Source organism: Anser brachyrhynchus, assembly GCF_964034855.1.
Source record: "Anser brachyrhynchus genome assembly, chromosome: 21".
NCBI lineage: Eukaryota > Metazoa > Chordata > Aves > Anseriformes > Anatidae > Anser > Anser brachyrhynchus.
This window is the reverse complement of record NC_137714.1, coordinates 1,384,876-1,411,156: the sequence shown is the minus strand read 5'-3', so window position 1 is coordinate 1,411,156 and position 26,281 is coordinate 1,384,876. Positions and strand designations below refer to the sequence as shown.

General features: G+C 44.8%; 1 protein-coding gene across 21 annotated transcripts in view; it reads right to left on the bottom strand.

Moving 5' to 3' along the window:
• Window positions 1-26,281, bottom strand: part of EIF4G3 (eukaryotic translation initiation factor 4 gamma 3) — a 153,779-nt gene that overhangs the window by 35,548 nt on the left and 91,950 nt on the right. For 14 of the 21 annotated variants that reach the window (XM_080564324.1, XM_080564338.1, XM_080564344.1 and 11 more), the window contains 5 exons: window positions 24,950-25,072; window positions 18,980-19,088; window positions 12,224-13,069; window positions 3,513-3,601; window positions 1,311-1,560 (listed from right to left, as the gene is read on the bottom strand). In XM_080564324.1, the coding sequence (XP_080420450.1) occupies window positions 1,311-1,560; window positions 3,513-3,601; window positions 12,224-13,069; window positions 18,980-19,088; window positions 24,950-25,072 (1,417 nt within the window). The remainder of the gene's footprint in view (window positions 1-1,310; window positions 1,561-3,512; window positions 3,602-12,223; window positions 13,070-18,979; window positions 19,089-24,949; window positions 25,073-26,281) is intronic. The other 7 variants (XM_080564335.1, XM_080564340.1, XM_080564333.1 and 4 more) reach the window with 1 other exon arrangement.

Here is a 26,281-nt window from a genome sequence, read left to right as displayed (position 1 = left end):
GGCAAAATCCCCATCTTTAGAGAGAGCAGAGCTGAAATTGAGGACTATGGCATCAAGTGGTCAGCCCTGCTTTGCAGCACACGTCTGATGCACGTTGCTTTCCGAAGGATCAATCCAAGCCCTTCGGCTAAGTGGAAGGACTTCCAGACCCGACCGAGATCATTCCGACTGCATCGAGTGTTTCAGAGCCGTGGCTGATGAATTATGGATTAACTTCAAGATGTGCTCAACTAATGAATAGGTAAGCTATCATAAGTGTGTGGTAAACTATCAAGAGGCCTCTGTGTTTTCTCCTAACAATACAGCAGTACAAAATTAATAAAAGAAAAGCATCTCAGGTCCTCGTTAGAACAAAGCAGTGCAGAAATAACCGCACTGTGATCACTTAATGGTGGTGCCTCTTCCCAGTACCTTGTCTGCCACGATTTCAAGGTCTTTCCTTATTTTGTTTTATACTCCTAATTTCTAAGGCTCCTAAGAAAATGACTTAATTTATTTTGAGGAAGCTCCACCTGAATAAGAAATCACTTAAAAATTGGTAGCAACTGAAAAGTAAGAGGGTCTCAAGGTCTCTTTAATGAGGTGAATTTATAGAGGTTCAGGCCTCTGAATTAAATATCTTAATGAATAACAAGAAAATCCCTTAGGTAGACTATATCCAGTGATAACCAGCAACAAAAGCACAGTGTGCTTTGAGTCCTCACTTGAATTATTTTATTCAGAAAAACTGCACGCCCATAGTTGAAGAGCAGAGCCTGGACTGAAAACTAGGCACGGTTTCTTTTCTCTTCCTTACGCTTCCAGAAATCTGAAGGTCTATAAAACTGTTTAGCCTGGTAATTAGATGTGTACACACATGTTAAGTACGCAGTCAGAACTTGCAGATCTCTTATTTAAAAACTGCGCCTGGTTATGCACAACTTCAGGGATTGTTCTCAGCCGTTAATGACAAGGGAACCAGTTCACCACCCTTTCCCATGTGCTGCAACCAACATCCACATGTGCAATAAATTCAAGAGATTGAGGATTTTCCCTTCCTGTCACGCCCTGTTCCCTTACACTCCTCTTCTCTTCATTACGACCAGCAGCATGAGGAAAACAATTTTCCTCCCGTGCTCCTCCAGAAGGTCTCTCAGAACCTGTTGGTTTGTGAATCCCAGCGAAGCTGGACGTGGTGAAACACTGCACCCTGCACATCACCACTGGAAACATCCTTCTTTCCATGGGGAAGATACACTGCACGTGAGCAGTCCTCCAAGGAGAAAGGCAGAAAAACAAGCAAGGATGCAGGAGCCTGAAGCAGGATTTACCTGGCTTATATTGGTACGTTGGCCCCTCACTGGAGCTCTCTGTGCAGCCTGAGTTTGCATCGGTTCCTTCTCCCTCTGAAACGCTCTCAGCACCGTTACGGACAGGTTCTGCTTCCTGGTCTCCATTTTCTTCCACAGGTTTCACTTTTTTAAGTTCAGAGGGCTCTTTCTCCAGTTGAAACCCATGGCTCATTTTATCCTGTTCAGATTCAAGTACTTTGTCACCTGAAAGTTCCTCTTCTACTTTAGGCTGAAGCACAAATGGAAAGACAGGTTATGTTAAAAACCCTACCGAAATTCAGGGCATGCAAAACGGCTCTTTGTTTGTTCATACGGCACGTCTGTGCCTACCGGGAACATATACACCTCTTAAACAGCACTACGTAGATCTGTAACAACACACGGAATAACCAGACCATTTACTGATTCGCTCCCAGGATAACCCCCTGGTAATTACTAGTGCAACTGGAGAGACTTAGCGTTACCCACGAAGTGCCCAGCAGCTACGGGCATGGAGCGGCAGCGCTGGTAAGTGCTGCAGCACGGCAGCCACGAGTAACAGCTCGCCATCTGAGCCTAGGGAGACCACCTCTCTTCTCCCCTCTCCCACAGCTCCCCAGCTGCTCTAAAGGGAATGCCGCACGTGCTTGGGGGGGGGGGGGGGGTTCCTTTCTCTAAACGTAAACTTCCTGCTGCTAATTGGAGCAGATCCCAGTGAAGGAGGTAATGTAACATGCAGCCACAATTCCGCGGCTGCCTCAGAAAGAGCAACATTTTCTATAGTGTCTCTTGCTGTTAATTTTAGAGCTCTCCCAGGACACAGCCTTATTCTGAATTCAGACAGGGAAGGCGCCAGGAACGCCCTTCTCCTGGGAGGAACCGCAGCACATCTAACCATTAAACAAAAGAAGGAATTAATCTGGGATGCTCCAGGAGAGGCTCTTGATCCTTTCAGGCCCCTTACCTAAAAGAACTGCGTCCTAAAATGCTTTTTGCAGGTTTTCAAGGTAAAATGGTATGATGTTCTTCCACGTACATTTAGCATTGGTACGAACACCACATGCCCCAGGAGCTGAGACTCCTCCAGCAAATGACAAAGGAAACGCACAGAGAGAACCTGCTGGCACAGCCCAGCAACATCCTTTGCTCTCTGGCTTGAAAACAAGCACAGGGATGCTTTTAATTTCCTTGCAATACCCCACCATCAGCTCTTCTGTTGACCACAGACCAGCCGTTGCACTGTGATACTTCACATGCAAGTGTTTTAAGCATCTCTTTTCCCCCAAACAGAGTGGAAAGCACATACTCGTACACCCCTCATTACACGTAAATTAGCCTATCTGCTGTTTCAGTGGAGAAACTGCAAACACTCACTTATAGAAGGATGAAGTACTGTCCACTAGACTCAGGATTTACTCTGGAGCACCATGCTTTTGTAGCAGATGGGTTCCATGGTGTTTGTGGTAAGGGAAAGTTAGGCAGTAAACAGCAGATGAGTAACAAAGAAAACCTGGAGTAACGACCTGGCCAACATCAGTTTTCACACATGCACCGATATAGGGCAGCCTGAATTTTTACCTTTTTGTTTGTTTTTTAATTTTATTTTTTAATTTTTATTCTCTCATCTCCCTTGTGATACATTCTAACACCATTTTTACCCAGAACATTAAACAAGGAGGCTCCTCCTGAAACATCCCTACCAGAATGGCAGCAAAGGAGATGTTCTCAGTTCATCTAACTAGTGGCGAGGTGGTTTTTCAAGGAGATGTCAGCTTTTTCCCTTCCCAGCTTCTCCATCAGATGGCCATCAGGAAAACACCATCCTTTGGCCATGACATCACAATGACATCTCTGTGCAGCAAAAGAACCTTCCAAACGTCACCACCGTGGCCTTGGGGTCCCCACACAATGCCCTTCTAAAGGATTCAAACCCATTTTACCTGAGGACAGCAGTTACAACTACGTGTTCTTGAAGGTTGGAAGTGGTTGAATCCGGCAAGAATTAAGAAAACTTAGGGCTTCAACAGGGGACAGATGAAACCAGTTATCTAAGGGATGCTGGGGAGTATCACAGTTCCCCTGCCCCAAATTCTGCCTTGATTCCTTGCGAGAGATCGAGGGAGCAATGCGCCTAAAACACCCTTTCAAGAGAGCAACATCATCATTAAATTTGGAAGAAAGGAAGACTGTGCTCCCTCTTACCTCTGTTTCCACCTCTGTCACCTCATCAGTGGCTTGGGTCCGGTCTTTTGGTTTCTTCCACATCTTTGGTGCAGTTACAGCTGTTTGGGCTGCAATACAAGCGTACGTCTATTACCACACCAAATCGTATGGAGCACACGGGCCGTGGGCGACGTGCTTCCCTCTTGCGTGCTGGTTTTAACCATACAGGAAAATGAAGCAGCCACAGCCTTGCGGAGGATTCAGCTTGACATAACCACTTTTTGTTTCAATACGGTAATAACAAAATCGTTAGAGCAACATTAAAACAGGATAATTGTTTTACAAGCTGCTCATTCAAGCTCAAAATGGTACTTCTGATAGCAAGGAGTTTATTACCAACACTACAAGGATCGTGTAGGGCTAAAGAAAACCTTCAGCAACTGATGATTTTTTAAAGATCAGGTAATGGTGAGGAGCAAAGGTTGTGCTCGGCATATTTCTCTCAAGACATATTTTAAGAATTAACTATTGTCTGAGCCATAACCATAAACAGGCCCAAAATCCCAGTATCTCAGCCACAAGAACAAGTCCAATCTCGCAGCACTACTCCAGCAACCCAGCTCTCCTGAGCTGGATTTATATCTCAATTTAAAAGCAGGTTAACAACTCCACTGTTCATTAATTTTCCTGGCCAACTGATTCAAAGAAAATACCATATAATATTTCAAAGATCAGCAGTGATTTACTCTAATCAGTTTTTTCCCCTGAAGGGTAAAAGAAACCACACAATATATTAAGAGGAGAGAAAACCATTAATCCAATATGCTCGTAATTTGTTGCCAGTGTTACCGACTTAAATTCTGATACTAGGCACATATGCATATTTAACAGAGTGTAAACAGAATTGATTTCGTGATTGAAGTTTACTGCAAACAGATTTGCAGCTCAAGCCTTTGGTTTGTAGCAGACACTATGGAAAAGCACTGTGTGCACGTATTTTATCACCGTAAAACAGAATCTGGAAAGGCTCTTCAGCTACGGATAAATGGAAAGAGCAACTGGAGACACTTAACAGTAAGTTTGCAATTGCAATGCGATCCTTCTTCATGGGCTTCCCACGGGCAGGGAGGAAACGGGCTCTGCTGCCTTCCCACTGCCCCAGGTACCCACCCCTGTGTCTCAGCGGGTTGCTCACAGGGTTTCGCTGTTTTGAGGGTGACCGGGGACTTGCAGAAACATTGTGGTCTGAGGAATCAATGCACTCAGCACCTGGTCTGAACGCGAAGTGCAACAGAAGCTATCTTCACTGATCAGAGTGCTAAACACTGCAGAAGTGAATGTTAATAAAAACAGAAGTATAACTGAAATATTCAAACATTGTCTGGTCATTCACAAAACTCGGGCAATAAGGCTCTCAATAGCATTATTTATAACATTAACAACACTGCACTAAAGGGAAACAAGGTTCCTATTTACAACCAGGACAACGCGGAGCATTTTCTAAGGCTCCTTTTAATGGGAGATGCGAAGGGCCTTTACGAAGCAGACCGAAGATGCCGGTGGGGACACCAAGCCGCCTGCTTCACTTGCACAGAGGTTTGCGGGGGGCTGAGAGGGAACCCAGCCCTCCTGAACCCGGCACCGGCGAGCGACCACGTCCCCTGCAGCTCCCAGGGGAAGACAGAGCTGGCTCCGCAAAACGGCAGTGGGTTGCGAAATGGGTTTGCCTCGTGCAACGGGGGGTTAGCTTTACAGGAAGATCACATTTCCATTGAAAGTGTTCTGCATGGGCACCACAGCAGGTTGGTTATTCTCACCAACACCACCCGGAGTGCAGACCTGAGCCTAGCACTGGCTGCAGGACCCCATGCAGGCAGGAACTGCTGCGATTTAACCACGCATGAACCAGCTCCTGCCACGGCACCAGGAATCCAAAGCGGCCACTAAACCAGCTGGAAGAAAGCCAAGGAAGCCCCCTGCCTTTCCAGAGTCAGCCCATGGCTGCAGGGCTGGCGCCAAGCACCACAGGTAATTATTTCTTGCCCGGGAAGGCTGCCCCGTAGTTCTGGGGGATGTCTTCAAGAAGGGCGCCACATCCACCTGCGTTTTTATCGTGCTGGCAGCAGGTGACGAGGGGAAAGATGTGACCGTGCACAACAGTGACCTAAATACACATGGATGGTTGCAGTCCTGTCTGAAATACAGGACAGGATTTGTTTCTGAAGGCAAAGGGGGAAAGAAGGAAAAAAAAAAGTTGTTTTTGGTAATATGTGCTATACAGAACAAATCGTGTGTTGCTATAGCCAAGTAATTTAAAATAATGATTATCAAAGTAGTGCAGTTATGCAAAGAGATCTGAGAACTGCAGAGCCGCATACCTCTAAATGCAAGCAAATGACAAACTCTGCATTTAAAGTTTCTCTCCACTCAAGCTCAAACTATGCACAGAGAACACCCAGGGTGTAAACTAACATTTCATTTTTAAATGCACAGCAATAATCACAAGTTAATGGGTTTTGAGTTGGCAGAGGTTTGGGGTCTTTTCTTCCTCAGCTGTCAGGCAGTCAGTGTTAGTATTACCGCTTCTCAGCGGTTCGTGTTTTTCACCTTTTTTTTTTTTTGGCAGAAGGAAGACGTATAAAGGACGTGATCTGTGACTGGGCAGCACAGACATCACTGAGGTTTTCTTTTTTTTTTTTTGAATAACTTGTGCAAACCTTTTCCTGCCTTGGGGCTGCACCGCACCAGGACTCTGGGGCACAGCAGCTGCCCAGGACGAGCCCTGCGGCCTCGCAGCCCCTCGCTGAAACACGTCTCAGAGCTGGCCGGGGTACAGAAGGGAGAGCAGCAGACATTGCTCAGTATTTCCCCTCTTAAAACAGCAGACATCAGATCAGAGTTTTCTGTGAAGTTGTCGTCTCTGCTACAGGAACTGACTCAACAGGAGAATTTATGCTAATTTATGCTTAGTTAAGGTATCTGTTTCATGTGCCCAAGAACCAAAGACGGAAGAGAGCAGTTACCTACGGAAACCTCAGGGATAACAAAAGGGGCCCATGCCAAAATACCAAAACCACACACAAAAACCCAAAACAGCCCTGCCAAACCCAAAGCCTGAGCAGGACAAGGGCACGATCTGCGCTCCCTGAAAACCGAGCCTGGCATCGAACTGCAGGGCGCTTCCACGAGCCACAGAAACACCAAATGCACGCGCCCAGCTCCGCTGCCCAGGAAGGTCTCCAAGCACTTCTGGTCTCTCTCGGAGAACTGAATTCCTTCTCAAACATGGGTCCCCGTTTGCCATTTCCCGAGTTTGTTCTCGGGCAGCTCTGCGGCGTTAGTGGGTAACCTCCTGGAGAAGCGACACCGGCAGCCCCAGCGTGCTGCTCTTCAGCTGCACTTGGCTTGCTGCTGGTTGCAAGATCAGAGATGGCAGGAGTGAAAAAACTGGTCTACATTAAGAGGTTATGTCTCATTTTGATATGCTTGCTAAGTATTGCCTACTTCATTCCTTCTGCTCGTTTAATATACAAATATATATTTCGATATTCCCCTTTGCTGTTACAATGTGAGTTATAAACCGAGCACAATCCCATCGCAACAGCAGCGTTGGCACTGACGCGCGGGACCAAAACTCGACCGAATGAAACCCTCCATTGCCACAGCACCGCCAAGAATAACAAAATCCCCCTTTTCCAGGCTGTCCTGGGCATCGCTACCCGTGACAAAACCCCTGGACCTAGCAGCGCGTGCACACTCCTGGCCGCCTGCCCTGGTGCCGGGCAGTGCCTGCGGCAGGGGGCTCAGCCCCTGGCCACCAGCCGAGACGGGGCAGGCTCCTCGCCGAGCCCCTCTGGTGTGGGTGCCAGCCGCTAAGCGTAAATGAATACCAGTCTTTTTTTTATTATTATTATTATTCTTTTTCTCTACAGCCAAATGTGCCATTAAAAACAAAGCAGAGACTCACCATCTCCTTACAGCTCATGGGAAAGAAAATATACTCCAGTGGGATATGGCATGAAATCAAGGAAAAGGCGAAACCTGATTTATATTTCCAGTCCTCCAGCTTTGGGTGCTGGAGATATTTCTCCAAGATATTTCCAATTACCACCCCACGTTGCTTGTTACAGACTCCACAACTGAGAAGCGCAGGGACTTGCAGCCAGTTGGGCTACTTTGTACTGAAATCCTTCTCATAAATTAGCTCTGCAAGAGAAAGTCCTTTGAATTTCAATGCATATTAAGTTCTTTTAGCTTCCTATGTTCCTAGGAGTTCTGCCTGGGACAGACATCAATCTCTTATTTTCCTCTTTGCTTCTCATAATAGTCTTGATAGAAAGATTACATCAAAGGCAGGCTTTCATAGCATGTCCTAAAGGCTCCACGGCTCTGGTAGTGCCTTTTCCTTTTCCTTTTTTTTTTTTTTTTTAAATAAATTCCACTCGACCAGCAAATTTTTTCCTGTTTTGTTCCCTCAGAAGTGCTGGTCTCTCACTGCAGCCAGCAAAGCTACTTGACAAAAACAGAATTTAGTAACAAAAGCAACTGTATCCCACTGATGACTTTTAACTGGGGCAATGTTTTTGGTAAGGATCTCAGGCTGAAAACTGCGTTCCTCTCTTGATAATATCTGTTGGTTTTTTTTCTGGCAATGGAGATGAGTAGGAATTAATTATTTTACAAGCTGCGTGCTCTTGCCATTTGCAGATAACAGCTCTGAAAACCTCAAGATGATCGGTCTTGCACAGGCAGGACGAGATCTGCTGGCTGAACCCTCGCAGTGGGGCGGACACGTCTCCGCACGGACGTTGTGCCGAGCATTCGGCAAAGGAACAGCAGCGAGAAGCGATTCCTGGTGTCACACAGCGCGTGCGGGACACAGAACTGCAGTGCCCAGCGGTTCGATGTTCTGACGCCCATCAGCTCGACCCCATTTTATAGGGGATAAGCAGGACCAACTATGACAACAGGTCAACATCATTTTTTCTGTTTCTTTTTCTTTTTTCTCTTTTTTTTTTTTTTTTTTTTTGAAAATCAAGCCCTGAGCTACTCTGCCCTGCAGACCCGACCCTCACTGTCCCCAGATTATTACTACACTGCAAACAGCTTGAAACAGTGAGAAAGTTCCCATGGCCTCAACATGCGAAACAACCGAGAGCCAGGATCAGCTCACAGGGCTTATGGCACTTGTCGGTCATGCAAGCACTACCGCAATTCAAGGGTCAGCTCGGTGAGTCTGCCGATTTCACCGTGGAGTAGAGCTAGAGATGTGATGAGCAGTCTACAGATGAACCAGCCGGTGTCAGGTATCGGTACCCCTAAAATTGCTGTTGTCATGATGCAGCCTAATACAACTTAAGACATTAAGAGCAGACAGAATATTTTGTGTGAAATAGAAAAGAGAGCCAGGCACGCTCCAGTTTCAGCAAAGTACGATGAACACACCACCAGTGCCCCTGCAGAGATCCTTTGACCTTGGAAATCCAGTGGAAATCTAAGGCCAGTGCAAAAGAAAGAGCACAATTTCCTCAGATCACAAAAGGGTCAGCTCTGCTCAACTTGTCTCTTCCTACAAACACTACGAAATTTGTTTTCTTGGACTGTAAAAAAGAACTTCTGGATATTAGAGATGCCTCTGTGGTCTGAACATATTTGTTTGTATCTATATACAGAACTTGACAGAGAAAAAACAAAGTATTGTTTTTCTGATGGTTAGAGAGCAGAACAGCGTATTCTGTGAAGGGCCCAAACAAGCACGTAATTCCATCCAGCCCTGAAATGCTGCCACCTCCATCACAAAACACGAGATACGTTTCCAGGTCTCAACACTGCTGCCCCAGACTCTTCAGAGGGGAGGTGGATTAACTTCGCGTCCAGGAACCCCCCAAGTGTTTCGGCAGGCCGGATTACAAACATGAAAAGCAGACATCTGTTGGGGCAGAGCAGCTAAGACGCTTGTTTTTGCCGAGTGCCAGGAGTATCTTAATAACTGTCCGCAGCCAGGTCATTGATTTAGTGCCTCTCGCAGCAGCCAGTGCTTCCTGCAGCCTGGAGCCCTCTGCGCCGTGCAGGACGGGTTCAATACTCACTCAATACCGAGTGCTGCCTCTTTCACTTCCTGCAGCAATTGGATTATTCTTAGAGGTCTCTGGTCTGAGTAGTGTCCCAGTCAAATCAGATCAGCTACCATTAAAGGGAATAAAGCAGTATGATTTGTAGCTAACAAACTGCTCTGTAATAAGCACACACTTCTGAAAACACCAAAGAAATATTGCTAAAAGTCACAGAGCTCATGCTTACCAGCACGTGTTTGAGAAGTTTCCCTCATTCCAATTTCTATCTTATCTCCAGAGATCATAGAAAAAAAGACTCAGCCTTTAGTCCAAGGGAAAAAAAAATACAGCCTTTCCTCCTTGCTTCTGAAGTTCAGCGTCTGTATTTTCCAGTGTACTGGCAGAGACGTGTAATTCCTCATTCTGCCTAGAAGGATGCCTGCATTAGCAGTCACCTTCAGGTTACGTTATTTAAATTTCTCTTCCTCTCTCCAAGAAAGAATTGTAAAATTATTGCCCAAAAAAGGTTGGCAGGGAAATGCAATACAGTTATGCTTCATTACAGGATGGGCAAAGCACAAAATCCCGACATGGAGAGTATTTTGCTTTCCTTCAAGTACAGAACTTCTACTAGTAATCAGTCTTGAGCGATATGAGTGATATTTCATGCGACTTGAGAAATGTTTGTTTCCGTGTTGCAAAAGCCAATGTATTGGCTAATGCATGCTGTCTGGTCTAATGATATTAGAGCATTAAAATTAATCTTCTACATAATTAAAAACCCCAAACGCTGCACTTTTTTTTTTTTTTTAATTTAAACCACAGGACACTATAAAGCAAGCAATAACGTTGCAAGCTGGAACCTGGCTGTGTGAAACCTTCTTTACACAAAGAGGCCCATTTCTCTGCTTCGTAAGGAAATTAATTTGGGTTATGAAGTATTTCAGATTGAAGATCAGTAAGTGCGAGAGGAGCAAAATGACCCGAGTAAAATAGAAAGAGAAAAGAGATTAACAGAAAAAAAAACCCCAAACCACTATGCTTGGTATAGTGAAGGGATCTTTCTGATCTTTTCTAGGTACTGGATTCTATTTAAGATACTGGGTCAGCAAGATCCAGCGCATTGATCCTGTGCAGCATTACACAAACATGGAGCCAGGCCAACCTCAGCTTTTCATTTAATTCAGCCCATAACGGAGCACAGTAACAGAAGCTATCGGTGCCATTACGCTTCCACCATGTGCTTATGAAAGAACAAACGTATAAACAAACGCGCGCAGACCGAACTTCTGAAGGCAAGAAGCTGCATCTGGGGGAAATGCTTCCCGAAGCAGCCACCGTGAGAGGAAGACCTCAAGGACCGAGCCACCCCGAGCTCGCCCGGCACAAGGCACAGACGTGCCCCGGCCTCGCCAAGTCCGCACGGGAGTCGCGCCTGCTCCGAGAACCGAATCCCTCCCTAAAACTGCGAGGCTGTAAGCGTTCAAAAGAACGAAATTACAGGAAAGCATTTTAAATGTCATTTTTTTTTAAAGAAAAGGCTACTGTTTCTCCTGCCTTTCTTGTCCAAACTCCATCAGTTTTAAATTCAAAGGATATTTAAATAAACAACCTCAGCTTCAGGGCTCTGAAAGGACTGCAGAACAGGGTGTGAAAGATGCGATACATTTAAATGGCTTAACACTGCTGGCATGCATAATAGCCACCATTATACTCTCTCAAGCAGCTAAATACAAGTAATTGATTGATTTAACCTCTTTTCCACAGTTTCATTTCCAGGAAGTCCTGAAAAAAAGCACTTTTCTATAGGAAATGCAGCAAATAAAAACAGGTTGTCTGAATTAACCCACTGAACGCTAACACGGCGACGTGACAGGACACTGAAAGCAAAGACAAATAATGACATTGAGAGAAGTAGCCTATGTTTTAAAAGGCAACTAGAGAAACTTCACTTTTTAGTAACTCATAACAAGTCCTTATGCCTCCCAAACCTGAGTACCTTGGTTTTCTGAGAAGTTCAAGCACCGTGAAATGAGGCGAACAGCCGAGCCTAGCTAGGAGAAGGAGAGATTTTTGCTTACGTGTTACTTTTGTGGAAGAAAAACAGATGCATCATTAATTAAGGCTGAGCAGCTGTAGGTGTGTGACACTTAAAAGCTCTTTCAAATGACTGAAGCATTGTGGGCCGTTTCATTTACCTACTTCTGGTAACACCATGACACATTTTTGTAGTTGGATAAAACCAACCCCACAGGTTTCCAGAACCTGCTGGCTCAGAAGGTTCACCCAGAGGAGTTCAAGGGCTGAGTGTTAAAGCTGGTTTAGCAGCAGGCTGATAAATGTGAAGCAACAGGTCATCGAACCAACTGGCTGATCTCGGAGAGAACATGAGTGGTATCTTTTCAACTATCCTGCTAACAGTGCTTGGGAATGTTGCCCTATGACCCCATGAAAGCAAAATGCAGCTTACATGAACCCAGCCAACCCTAGGATGCACGTGCAAAGTTGGCTACCTCTTGATTATCATTTTTTTTTTCCTCTACAAACAAAGATTAGCATTTTACATCAGAACAACGGTCATGTGGCAGAATCAGAATTTGGGGGCAGATACAAACAGAAACATCTGATAGAAAAATAACCCCAAAGGCCCCTTCGTCTGTAAGTTTACCGCACACAACCATGGTGCCAAACGCTTACCTGGGACAGGACTCTTGCTAGAGTTTAAACTCTGAGCCTCTGTATTCTCCTCCAGTTGCCCATCTGCTTCTGTCTCTTCCTTCGTTTCAGTATCTTTTACCTCTTCATTAAGAGTAGTTCTTGTGCTCTCCTCTCCTTCTAAATCTCCCTGAACAACAGGGAGGGCACTAGGAGATGGAAGAGGAGGTGGAGAAGGAGTTGTAGTGGTAACAGCAGCAGCAACAGAAATAGGAGGAGGAGGAGGAGGAGGGGTTGGAGGAGGGGTTGGAGGAGGAGAGGGAGCAGTGTGAGGAGCACTGGAAGCTGGCACACTTTCCACTTCTGCTGGAGGTGCTTCTGGTGTCTCCAACTCAGCAGTCAATGGCGCAACTTCCGGCTGGGCTACATCTACTACGCTCTCTGTAGCAGTTACTTTTTCACTAACTCCATTCAATTCATTAATTAGATTAGTACTAGCAGTCACTGGAATATCACTAGATGCTACACTACTAGGCTCCTTGCACACCTCAGCATCAGCCTCTTCTGCTGGCGAAGGGTCTGATGTGTCCGTGCAGGGTGTGGCATTAGATATAGGCATTGCCTCCTCTTTTGGGGAAGCGAGTTCACATCTCTCCTCTGAGTCAGCTGTGAATGCGGGTTTACTAGAAACGGTGACGACAGCAGCAGCAGGAACGACTGCGATGGGAGCGGCTGGGGTTGGCGACGGAGCAAGAGGAAGCTCTGGTGGGGTTTCCACTGGGGCGGCCTCGGTTGTCTGGCCAGCTTGATCTTTTTTCTCCACAGTAGGTTCTGGTCTGAGGACTGGAGAAGACGGTTTTAATACTGGATCTGGTTTTGGCTTCTCTTCTGGGAAAGAAAAAAAAAAGCCAGTGTTACAAACAGGTCAATTCCACTTTCCTTCGCGGTATCTAACCTCCTTCCCTTGGATCCCCTTGCCTGCCTTCTGACTGCTTTCAAGAAGGCTCCAGGAAGAAACCAGAGGCACCTGAAGCCAATCTCTGCATCTAAAGGAAGAGCCCAGGCAACCTGCAGCTTGGAAATCTGGAAATGCAGTGGCCACTGGTATTTTTCTGAATGTAGGCTTTGCAGTAAATGGCGATTCTTCACAGAAAAGGCACGTAAGCACAATGCAAAGCACGGATTTTTTGCAGACACTCTGCTGCTGAAAACAGAATTTTTCTTGACAGAAATTACAGAAGACAAAAATCAGTTGGATTCTGCCTCAAAGGAGCATGGGGTCATAACAATGAGACCTGGGTGAACTCATGTGCCAAAACACACGCAAACAGAGGCACTGGCGAGAGCATCCAGCAACCTGCAAGTTCTCTCTGCAACAGTGCTCTCCCTTCTAAAATGGGGAAATTGCCCCATGACTGATGGATGCCACGTGTCACATCAATACTAACACGCGAGATACAGTTAGTTTATTTTTCACTTGTTATTTCTAAACTCCATCCCCCTTCAGCATGCCAGACTAAAGGGCACAATCCCCCTTTTTGTGTTCTGAATTTCAGCAGGGAAAAATTATCTTTTCCAAAGAGAGCAGAAACAAAATGGGGTTTAAGCAGAGCCGCCACCAAAGAACAGCACCGTTAGTTACCTTTCAATGTTTGCGCTCTAGAGATGTCAAGCAGGGTTGGAAAAGCACAGTGAAAAATGCACCTGTATCAAACCAAACCCTAAGGATGGGAAAATACCGTGCACAGAGAAGTCCCCGTACTTATCCTGTAATTAGCAATAGACTTTGTGATACAGTCCCTGCCATGCACATCATGCAGCTCCCAAAAGTCTGCCACAACTTCATTTAAAATATGCAGCCCCACTCCTTTTGAAGGAAGCACGAGCCAAGACTCTAAAAGTTGCTGCAACCTCTGCCACCTCTAATTTGACTACAAGATGCAGATTGTAAGATCTTTCTTCAAGATTGTAAGATCTGTTCAGGAAAGTGTCCCAGTGCTACAGCTCAGCCAGCCCGCCGAGACAGCTACCAGTCAGTCACAAAGGTGGCAGGGACCCAGTGGTCCCGTTTCCAACCCTGGTTAGGAGGAGGTCAGCTTTTCCTGCCTCCAGGGAGGGAGCTGTGCCCCAGGGCTTTCCGAGCACTGAAACGATGGGGAACTTCTTTGGGACGATGCCAGGACAGCAAAAAAGCAATTCTGGGAAATCCGGAGGCACAAAGCCTCAGGTTAGGAGATCAAAGGCCAGGAGAAAACCCAAATCATCCAAATTCAGGTAGAACTGAACAGGCGCAGCTTCAGTTGGTCTCTTCCAGCTCTGTGGGCTTCCCATTTGGGGCTTTTTCAGCAGAGCCTCCGAAGGGAGAGGGCTTTTGGAGGAGAGCCCGTCCGAAACTGCTTGGAGCACCAGGCCCTGTCCTCAGGAACAGCTGGTGCCACGAAGAACTTCGGAGCTCTGCCGGGGCTGTTGGCAGCTGGAAGCAGCCAGGACCACGGCCAAAGTGGTAGTTTATCAACGTAATGAGGCATGCAGGGAGATGGCTTTGGATGAGGATGACATGAAAAAAAAAAAAGATGGAAGGACGTATCCCAACAGCTGATTTCGATTCTGAAGGCTCCATGTAAGAAAAAGGACCTTAGAACTGGTTTAGAGAAGAAAATGCGTCACCTCCAATTTCTGGAACATCCTTTGCAGAAAACTCATGGAGCATTCTTGACATTTACAGCTCGCTATAAACAACTGCCTGGATATTCTCTCCCTTGAGTCAAATGAGATTGCTCACAAAAAGAAAAAAAAACCTCATTTGAAGTGTCTAGAAAAACATTCCAAGGGATAAAAACACAGCAAAAATATACAACTGCATTTAAGAAACAGTGGTTTAAGCACACTTTCTTCAAACTACACCTGATCTGGGGAGTACTTTAGCTACCAGATACAGGTTGTGTGTGCAAAATTCAAAGAGAGAAGTAATTTGAGGGAAGAATTCAGAAGAATGATGAGCAAATTTGGCTGATGAAAAGTAAATCTTAACTTGAACTACCATCACAGAGAACAAATCTCCATGTTCCGGCCAAGGAATATTCATCCCTGCCAGCCATTACAGAAACGGTCACATGAAACAACATACAGTTGGGAAGGCAAAACAAAAATCAATGCAATTCATCAAAATTGAATCAGATCCCTTACTTTTCCTAAATATGCCAAGATCGTTCCCTCACATGATATTTAGAAAGTACTTACTGGAAACACTAGGCAGTTCAGGAGAAAAGTTTGCACCAATGTTTTTTTTTTTTAAACCTTCAGAAAAATGCAAATCTTGCAAAATTACTCTGTCCCTGTAGCTCCGCAGGTTCTGCTTCCAGACCAGACTGCAAGAGGTCCTTTAGTGGTGGCTTTGTCTGTCTTTCTAAACCAGTTTGGGAGAAGTGTGGGGCTGGAAGGGAGCCTGGATGCAGAGAGGCTCGATCCCAGTTGCAGAAAAGCAGGAGGAACACAAGAGGAAAAGATTTTAGAAATACTTTTAAAAAAACTCAGCAGGACAGATGCTTGCAATCTCCTCCATGCAGAGACATCAAAGCAAGAGAGGGAGCTGGGCTGCCGGGTGGTCGCGGTGGCAAAGGCTGCTGAGACTGGTGGACGAGAAGGTTTTGCTGGATTCAGGAACTCATTCCTACTTCATGGTGCTTATCTGAAAATAATTGTTGGGCCTGCTGCCATTTTTCCGTCTTTCGTCCTGTTGCAAACACTTGCAAGGCGGTACTGATGCTGGCTTTGCAGGCAGTTTTGGAGTGCACCTTACTGGCTCATTGTGTAAGCCTCAAGTTTTTCAAACTTTGGGATCTAACATTAATTTACTTCCCGCAAACCCTGTTATGCATTCTCCTTGTCTGATACATTTCAGAATTTGGAAAGGGAGGTTTAAAAAATAAATAATCCTCCAAACATCGCACTGAACCTGTGCTATCTCCCAGGCTGAGCAGAAGCGGGCGGCTCTGGTGTCATGCACGATTATACCCCATTACAACTTTGGCACCAGCCAAGGTCTGAAGCCAGGCTCCTCTGTGCTCTGCCATCAGCTTGACCTAATTTCTCCAGCTATATCCTTGCATGCTGCAGCCCTGTCGAGGCATACACACCAGGGCACCTGCAGGAATGACAACTGCTTGCCCCCGAACAACGCTTCCAGGACTCCAGAGCCACAAAGGCGTGCCTCTGCTGCATTCCTCCAAACTGCTATGAACTTGGGAGCCCGAGAAGCCAGGAACTGCTTTCAAAAGCCACAAATGCAGGCTGCAGGCTGCTCATCTTTTTAAAGAAAACCCAAGCATTTTAAACGCAGCACAATCCCAAATTCAGCAGCCGTGCTAATGGCTTAAACACAAAAATAACAGGGACTGCAGATACTGGCAGAGGGAACAGCAGAGGCTGGGGCTGCCTGCACGGCACACGTGCTCTGCTCCTGATCCGAAAGCCAGTGAATCGGCCAAGTGCTGCACGCAGTTATAAATAACTGTCAAACGATCACTGAATATCACAAAATTAGAATGGCAACTTTATACCAAGTTTCAACTGATGCAAACGAGTACCCAAGGTGAAGGGCACCAGGGAGGATCTGATCCACAGAGCGAACACAGTGAAGGGGGCCCGTGGGACGCACTAATACTGGTTTTAATAAACGCCCGATTTCTTTGCTATGCGACCCTATCTGTGACTGCTCTGATTCTGGAACTAAAAAACCCAACGTTGGGTACAAAGCGAATGAATGAAGACGCGATTCTGTTACCTCGGCATATATTTGTTGATGTGTCCCGCAGGCCACTAGCTCTGTTTACATCAGTAATTGCAATGGCATCTAAACTACCTTCACCTCTAACACGCTGCCTGTGACCCCCCTGCTTCACACTGCTCTCCCCCACCCGAATTCCGACGGTGTTATTTTAGTGCTCGTTCCTTCTCTGCAATGCTTACATAAATGCGCTCTTTAGCAATTTTTGGACTGGAACAAATGTTTGAATCTTTCTGGGATGTAATGGAGATAAACACAGGAAAGCTCAGCAGTGTTAAATCCCAGTTAAAGTCCTGATTTATATTTAAACCAGTATAGCCAGACCTGTGTAACTAAATAAATAAAGACCACTTACTTCCAGTTAACTTACAGTTGGATTAAGTTAAACGAAAGCGCATAGAAGGAGAAGGGGGGTGGGGTGGGGAGAGGACTGGCTTGTCCTGGAAACAAGCTCTCATACTCAGAGCTGAAATCCTGTGATGGAGCTGGTGTAATGTGCTGCATTTTATGGTTCCGTGTCAATTTGCTCAAAGGGGTAAATGCATTTTGGCACCTGCATCATGGCTGTGCTGGAGCTGAGCAGCAACGTGTCAGAGCGCCTGCAAGCTGAGTTTGGCTAGGGCACTCATTTTGTGTGCGTTACATCTACCTACACCTTGCTGAGACGACAGAGACTTCTTTTTGCACAAAGATCTGCAGAAGCAGAGGAAATGAACTTGCAAAGTTTCCGTCCCTGAAGGCTTACAGGGACTTGGCTAGCCAAAGCCGCGGCTGGCGATAGTCAAGTGGGAGATGGGACCAGGCATCTCCCAAGTGTCCCCGTGATTCATTTCCAGGAACAGCCCCAATCTAGAGATGTATCTGTGAGCGGTTTTCACTGAAGAAAAGCCCTGAAGTCCACACTATGGCTATAAGACAGCAACATTGTCATTAAATTTTATAATTCAACAGAGACCGGCCTCAGGGATATTTCCCCTCACTCGATGTCAAACAGTGACCACGCTGTTATCTGGGTCTGTGGCATCTGAAGTGTTAGAGGCAGCTTCTTTCCTCCTTTCAGAGCTATGTTTCTCTGAGGTTTAGTTTCCTTCCAGCAAACACTCTGAAAAATCTCAGCAGGCTTGAAGTTTATGAGAAATGCTCGCGAGTAGAAGATGGCACCTCTCAACTTTCATGTACACATTGCTCTAGGCAGAAACCCCAAATGCTGCGATGCAGTGAATAAATGGGAAGCAAACAGGAATGTCAACTCTGTGTTACAACACCAAGTCCGGTAACACGACGGCAGCATACACATTAACTAAAGCTTTTTAATGGCTCTTAGATGGCTATGAAATTTCAGTGTAGGAAGAGAGTTGGCACACACCACCTTCCCTCCCGGGACACCTTGTCTTTAAACAGACAGTTAAATATCTCCCTTCACATAGGTATTCTTAGGTATGAGAATGAAATGTAATCACTTAAAGAAATTTTTTCTGTGTTCTTTTCTTTTTGTTTAACACTGAAGTCAGCAAAATTTAGTAAGCCATTTATGAGACATTTTACACAATAACATTTGTTCTAATTAATTTCTCCTGTGTCCTGTAGGACAAGATACACAAACAGCTCTGGATGAGCCACGCGTTGTTCTGGTTACATGTCATTGCTATGGCTGATAAATTGTTCAAATGATAGAAAGTCTCCCTGGCTATGAGCATTTTACTGACAACACACTTGTTTCTGAAGGATGGCGTGTGGGTTAGAGGAGGTTCACACTTCTCAGTGCTCTGAAACAATGTTTAGGACATATAAGCTCTAATACAATTACTTTTAACCAGTTTCACATTGGCAAATTTCAATTAATTCCCTTAGCAACACATTGTTAAATGTTCCACTGGAGGAAAAGAAGTCCCTCCCCTCCTATTGCTGCTGACTGCTACCCTGCTTGTCTTCATGCCAAAAATATTCCAACTACAACTAGAAAGGAGAAAAATGACTAAAAATAAGCATGGAGGAAATATCCATCAACAAACCTTGCTTCGGGTTGCTAGCCGCAGTGACAGGGGTGCTGGCAGCGAGATGGGTGTTCTCCACAGGCCCATAAACCACAGGGCTGTGCTCTGGGACCTGGCTGGACAGCTGCTGGGATTTGAAGTACAAAAAAGGGTGATAATGAGCGTGCGAACATAAAAACTAGCAACATGGAACACAAGCAAGCAAGTAGGGAGACAAGAATAGTGTGGGATAGAAAAGAAAAACAAAAGGCAGGGAAAAAAAAGAGAAAAGATACACAGACCGATTCAAAAAGTACATGGGAAAGGGAGGGAGGAAAAGGCAGCAGGAAAGGGGGAAAAAGAGACGATTACTGTTAACAACGGCAAGAAAAAGACAGCACGGTTATTAATACACTTCATTCTCCTAACGCTTCTTCCAAGAGCAGCAGCAATGCTCCTCTGAGCAGTCTGCGAAAAGTCAGGTATGTACCAAGGGTCTCCGGGACCTCCCTGTAGCTTCAGCGTGCTTTCTGGGCTCAGCTCCATTCTCGGCTGATCAGCTAGTTCAAAGGGCTGATATTCTTTGAGCAAAACATCGGAAAACAGCGGGTTGAAACTGCAGATATTAGTACAACTGCCACAAGGCGTGATTCTGCTGAGCACAAAAGCTGCTCACGCTGATGGACTACAAACTCTGCTGGTTCAAATACCCAGCAACATCTGCAGATACATACACGCACAAATGCGTATGCTTAAATATAGCTAAGGTGTGTATGTATGCACGAATAGTTTATAATATACATCTATCTACATGCATTCGCATACTATTATTTACTGTCACACTAGGAACATCACCCAGGTTGAGGATACCTGTGCTGCTGGTATGAAAAAAACACCTAATGCCTTCCACAGACTTACAGATGATACCTGCTGGGTAATACTCAGAATAAAAAACAACTCTGCATTAATCAAAACTAGAGGAGGTATACCTGGTTCCCAATTAATTTTGTATATATTCTATAAATAAAAATGATCTGCAAGACCAGCGACGAGACTGAAAAAGCTACAGCCTGTTGCAGAGACCGAGTATTTTAACTCTCCCTCCAGCATTAATGGGACAAATGATGACTTCACTTATGTACGTGAAGGTTTGAGAAAAGAAAAAAAAAACAACACACAAAACCCCACCTTCTCTCATCTCAGAATCTAACACAGAGCTTGTGTAAGACCAAGCAACTACACCAAACTCACTCAGACTTACAGGTAAAGCACTTGCGCACATTACAGTGAACACAGACTAGGAAGTCAACTATTTACATTTGTAAAATCCCCTTCAATCAGGGACCATGCAAAGAAAACTGATAACTTTTATAATCCAAAAATGAAAATCCATCCAGCTTTTTACAGGTGCTTCTCCTTATCTAGCTACAAACCCATGCTGGCAGAACATTTACAGAAATGGGAATTTTAAAACAATCAAGATAAAAGCACAATGCCAAAGGCATGGGCATCTAATTCCTTCTTTAAGACCAGGTATCAAAAAACCATGTAGAACTTATTTCCCTCAAAAGGAAACTCTCTGGCAATCTGCTCCTTTTCATGGGACTCCCATTTCCATCTTCGTCAGCTACCACATCTGAACAACGCACAATAAAGAGAATTATCTTCAATACATCATTTTTCACCATTTCAGGCAACAGAAAGGTAAAGAAGGACTGTGCAAAAGCACATCTGGAAAAAAATAGAAGACCTAAGTAAGTGAAGTGAAGGGTTTAAACTTTTTTATGGGACTGCTCCTCTTCCAGGAATGAGCCTGATGAGATTGGCTGGATGATGAATGAAGAATTGCATCTGTACGTTCAGCCAAACCCAAAGTTAGCCAAACAAAACACAGCTTTTACAAACAAGTGGATTTCAAGAACACTTTCCCTTCACCCTCAGTGGATCATTAGTTTCATGCTATGAAAATGTATGGACAAAATCAATAGGGAAAAAGGAGAATGTGATAAGAATTGCAGGAACCAAATGAAACCAGTGAGCAAGAAACCTGTAAGCCTTGAAGCTCCTTGGGTCAGTAAACAAGCTTGCTTAAGAACTTTGGAAAATATTCATTTTGTGGGAACCATACTGCAAAGCAATAAAAATGGTACGTAATTAATGACCCCTATGGGCTCTCAGCTTCAAAATGGAGCATTTAGAGACTTTCTAGGAAAAATACCACTCAAAACTGCTCTCGTGATTTATGGCGCTAAAAGACTGGCTCTGTTATTCTATCCTACCATGGCCCGTAGACCAAGAAAAACGCAAAATGTGACAAACTCACCAATACTTGGAAGAGGTTTGCCAGGAAAATAAGAGCACTTCTTGCTCTTTAAAAGGTGATCTTCTGTGTGAGTCAGCGCCGAGCAAATACTGTAGCCAAATTCTGTATGTGGTCCTGGTTTTTATATATCTTCATGGCAAAAAAATTAGTGTGAAAAATAGCATAGTGCTAGAAATGTATAAATAGTATCTCCATTTCTCTTATGCAGGAGCTTTAAAGCATTTCAGCAACTAAACCTCAGAAAAATCCTGGCGAAAAAAGGGAAATTCATCTTCTCACGGACAAGAGAACGCAGAGCAGCCGCACATGTCCATCAGCCACTTCCCTGGGTTGGGGGGGGAATCTACAATTTTTGGGGACGGCTCACTGGTCAACATACAGAGCTGCACAGGGGCTTGGGGAACCACTACGAAAGTGCTGGAAAGCCTCCAGCGAAAGCACGCCTCGGTCAGCGATGCTGACTACAAAACAAAGCGGGAGATGAGAAAAGGACAGAAATGGCTAAACCGCACAACGCGAGTCTTGGCAGCGCTGCTCATGCTTTGGACAAGCCCCGTGTTTTTTGATGTTCCGTATTTAATCTACTGCTTGTGTTATCAACATTTTGGGTCAGTTAAAATTTCCATTGGTTTCTGTAGACACAACAGCCCTTGTTATTGTAAAATGGCTTCTTTTTACAAAGTATTACATTTCTGACAGGGACGGGTCCTACAGCAGTGGCTTCCATGCACTTCTTGAGCAAGTTTTTCTTTCTGTGATTGTGGTGCTTAAGTAATGTGCTTACAGAATCAGATACTGGCAGTCAGTGTAAAGTAAGTGTTACTAGAGTCTAGAATAATAATAATAATAATAAAAACCACCATAAACATCATCATGCAGGGAGCCACTTCGATTAGATGACACTTCTTCAAGCCCTGAGACTCAAAATGCAAACCCAGAATGTTCTCCAGATGCATTCTCATCCAAAACCGCCTCGTGCACGGTTTGGTTGGAAGGCCTGGGGGAACGGGGCAGCAGCAACACCTCCCATGCACCTCTTCCAGGAGCTGCCTCAAATTCTGAGTGTTTCAACATGCAGGTATTTCTTTTTCATGTGAATCTCACACTGATTGTTCACAGCTTTTAGCAGCTGAGGAAGGGGAATACAAAAAGTCCTAAAAAGTTTTGAGCAAAGCCATGGCTGAATATTTAAATTTCCTGATTTTAGACAGTTCAAAGTTATCCACAGCTACTGGAATTCAGCCACTGAACATACGTATTAAGGCATACACTAAGCACCATCTAATTGCATCCAAGATACTAGACTTGCTTAAGAGAAATGAATTATAGACACTGTTGGGACAATAACTTTGAATTTCCTGGCTTAAGTGGGCTTAAATTTTCAGTTATGCTGCACTAATGAACTTTTACTGGTGAGCTCTGTTTCAGAGCTCTTCTGTGATTAACAAAAGTGGTTCCAAGTACCTAATCAAAACAAAGTCTGGATATGAAACAATAAAATATTTGCATACCTTACTTACAGCAGATGATTGGACATCACTGGTGTGCTCTGCATACAAATTACAGCTGATAAAAAATTCATGCTTATTAACCTCCTCTAGAAAAGCATTTATTTTGTCCTGTTTGACTTAATTATAGTATCTTAAAATAGCTTTCTGAATGCAAAAGTGATCCAGTAAGTGCCTGCATTAGCTGCACCACACATAAACACAATCTGAAACCTTGGCTGTTTTCAACCCTTCCACACTTCTAATGGGGTAAATCATTTAGCATGAAGTAATGGGAAGAAGGTCTCACCACCATTCAAACATTTTTTATTACTGGGATCTTCTCTCACGGAAAATGCTTGGAAAGAAGTACAATCAACTCTATACATAACCAGCCCTCTGCTCTCTCCCTTTCCAGCTGGGGTCAACAAATCACCAGACCACTCTCTGACAGAAAAAGGCTTATTCCACTCGAGCCCTGCAGACCTCGCTGCACAACCAGCCAGCTGGGAAATGCTCGAGCACGGCGCCTTGCTGCTGCTTGCCCCTGACGGAGACCAGGAGGAGAAAGCAGGTGACCCAAAGCTAATGGTGATGCCTTCATGTGATAAAAGGATTTGATTGAATTGGGGGAACGGCCAAAAGCTGTAGCTATTCTATTTGTCTCGGAGGGGAGTTCTGCAGACCAGGCTCTTAATTCATCTCAGTGATCCCAGTCCTCAGTTGATCCTCACTGGCTCAGCTGTAACCTCTCACGCATGCAATGGGTGTCTCAGAACAGGCCTGTGCATTTTCCTCAGCACAGGACAGTCAGCAGAAAAGCTATCCTGAACACAGGATGTGCGTGTGGGGGGTAAGATTTCAGCCCAGGAACAATTGTTTCACACACACAAAAAAAAAAAAAAGCAAAAACTGGTTTCTGACATTAAACAGTGAAGAGCTTGGACAAAGAGGAAACTGCGCCTCAGCCAGGCTCTGACCCAAAGCCCACCCATCACATGCAGAACTTTACTGATATTTATGGTCTTTATATCAGGCCCCTGGGCAGCAGACAATAACCTCCAATAAAACACTGTCAACTTCCAAGGCCTATGCCAAACTGTAGAGTTCAGCTTCTTTTTCTCCCTCTGTTCACAAACATTTAAGCTGAGCAGCTCGTGGCTTAGCACCACCTCCCCTTGGAAGAACCCTTCTTTTGGGAGATTACATACGAAACAAACGGCAGCTACACCAAGCTGGCTGCTGGGAAGAGGGCAGCAGCTGCCATGTGCCTCCTCTCCATCTCTGACGCCATGGGGAGACCAAGGAGACATCATCTCCTCCTTCTGCAGGTGTGGAAGAGTTGGTCAAAGGAGAGAAATCATTTCCTGATAAGATAACGCAGCCACTTTCAGACCCAGCAATTAACATCAAGGTGGACTTATGTTCATGTCAGGACTGCTTGCCCGCAAGTCTGAGAGTGCTCTTTTGGTCCTGAGTCAAAAAGGACTAAAACAGACCTGGATTTCCACTCAGTTTAATTGTCAGACATCACATGTGGACTTCTCGGGTGAAGCAGGATACAGAGGCTTAGAAGAGGTCAGAAACTCAAAGGTGTGTGACAAGAATTTTTGAAGAGAGTTATGAACTATGGAAAATATCAGTTTGGGATATTTATGCTTTTTCTTAAGTCAGAAAAAATGCCTTTTATTTTCTCTTTATCTTTCCCTTTTTAAAGCTGAACACAGAGAGCCCAAATCTGGAAGTTCTCTGATAAATGTCCTGAGCTACAGTAATTCTGGTTACTCTAAAACAAGACTACTAAAGCAGAAAGACGGTAGTATGGACAGCAATGCCATTTAAAATATATAATCAATCACATGCATGATATGGATGCTCCTCTGGTGCACAAGACACTAATGGAAACACCACATTTCTCACAGACATACTGACTCCTCCAGAAAGCCTTCACCAGCTTTAAAAACTACTGCTGATACAAAAGCAGGGGAGGGGAACTCGTAGCAGCATCGCAGCTCTACATTTTACAAGCTACAGGCTGATACAAATGACCAAACTTAGAAAACAAAATCATTGAAGAACATGGACAACTAAAGAAAAGACCATCCAGGTGAGTGAGGCAGTTGGTGGTGGAATTGGCTCTAACAAACAGCAAAGCAAAGCAGACATCACTGGGAGAGGGCTACTTGGCCACTTTGTTACCTGAGGTGGAGTAGGTGTGGAAGTGGGTCTCATGATGGGGGGCGTTGGGTTCCTGCTGCCCCCTCCGGACATTATTTCTTCTGTTATATCTTTGCCCCCCTGGTTTGGATCCCGGATCCGGATCTATGGGATTGAATGTAGAAATATTTCAGACAAGTCCTCCCATTACACGTTGTCCTTGGGGCTTATGGAGGGGAAGCATGGACAGAACTTATTTCCATTACACTCAGTATGAGATGCCCTGGACTGAGCTGATGCTCTGCAGGAACACTGCAACGTGGTTTGTTTCAGCAACTTGAAATGCATGGTATGTCATCCCTTAATCTTAAAACCTAATTTAATCAAAATGCTCATCAACTATACCAGTCAGTTCTAAATATGTGCACCTCTTCAAATTCTCTCAGATCTAAAGCAACTGTGGAACAATTTTAAATATGTGCCTTGCAGTACGTGACCCTTTCATTCAGAATGTGGTCTCTACTTTTGGAAAATAAGTCTAGTGAAACTTGTTAAATTTAGTGGACGGTTTAGCTATAGAAGTAAGCTTGCCAGTTAGTGGAAAGTGCAGGATAAAAACAAAAAGCAGAACAAAAACATACTGCCCTGATATGAAATTCAGTGACCTTGCCAACCCAGCTGCTGGTATACAGAGAAAGCAAATCAGTTCTTTGTTTTCACCTTCCACGCTGAGAAAAATCACGCCAGCCAAACAGAAAACAAACAAACAGAACTACAGAGCCAAAGAAAGGAAAGTGCAAGAACGAACGAAAGTCCTATGAAACGCATCAACGTTTAGGAAACAAGTTTATTATCGGCGCATCTTCATAGTCCCAAAAAGGGAAGGAAAAATATCATCCCGAATAAAACATTTGAGAACATGCTCACTCGAACCCTCAACAAACACTTGAACCACTATGTCCCCGAGCATGGGAACCAGTCAACCTGTGTGGGTTAATTTATTTGGAACAGAGTTTTAGTGGAAGTCATCTTCAATATAAAAACTGTGGATTTCCACAAACTTGAAGACAGCGCTATCATTCGCGTCTGTTAACCTCAGAACCTCTTGGTTGAGCGCTCTGTAAAACGCAGGCAGAAGTCCCTGTTGTACCAAGCAGAACACACTAACCACAAGTAAACCTGGAGGCATAATCCTTCCGAGAGCAGGAATGTCAGGAAACTGTGGTGGCTTTATTCCATTGGCAGCTGACACAGTTGCTAGCTGCAGGAGGGCTTTGTGATTTATCAACTTCAGTATTGTGCAATGTATTCTCGACTCTTTGGGTTGGGAAGACAAATAAGTACACACACAGTACTTCGGGTGTTGACAAGATG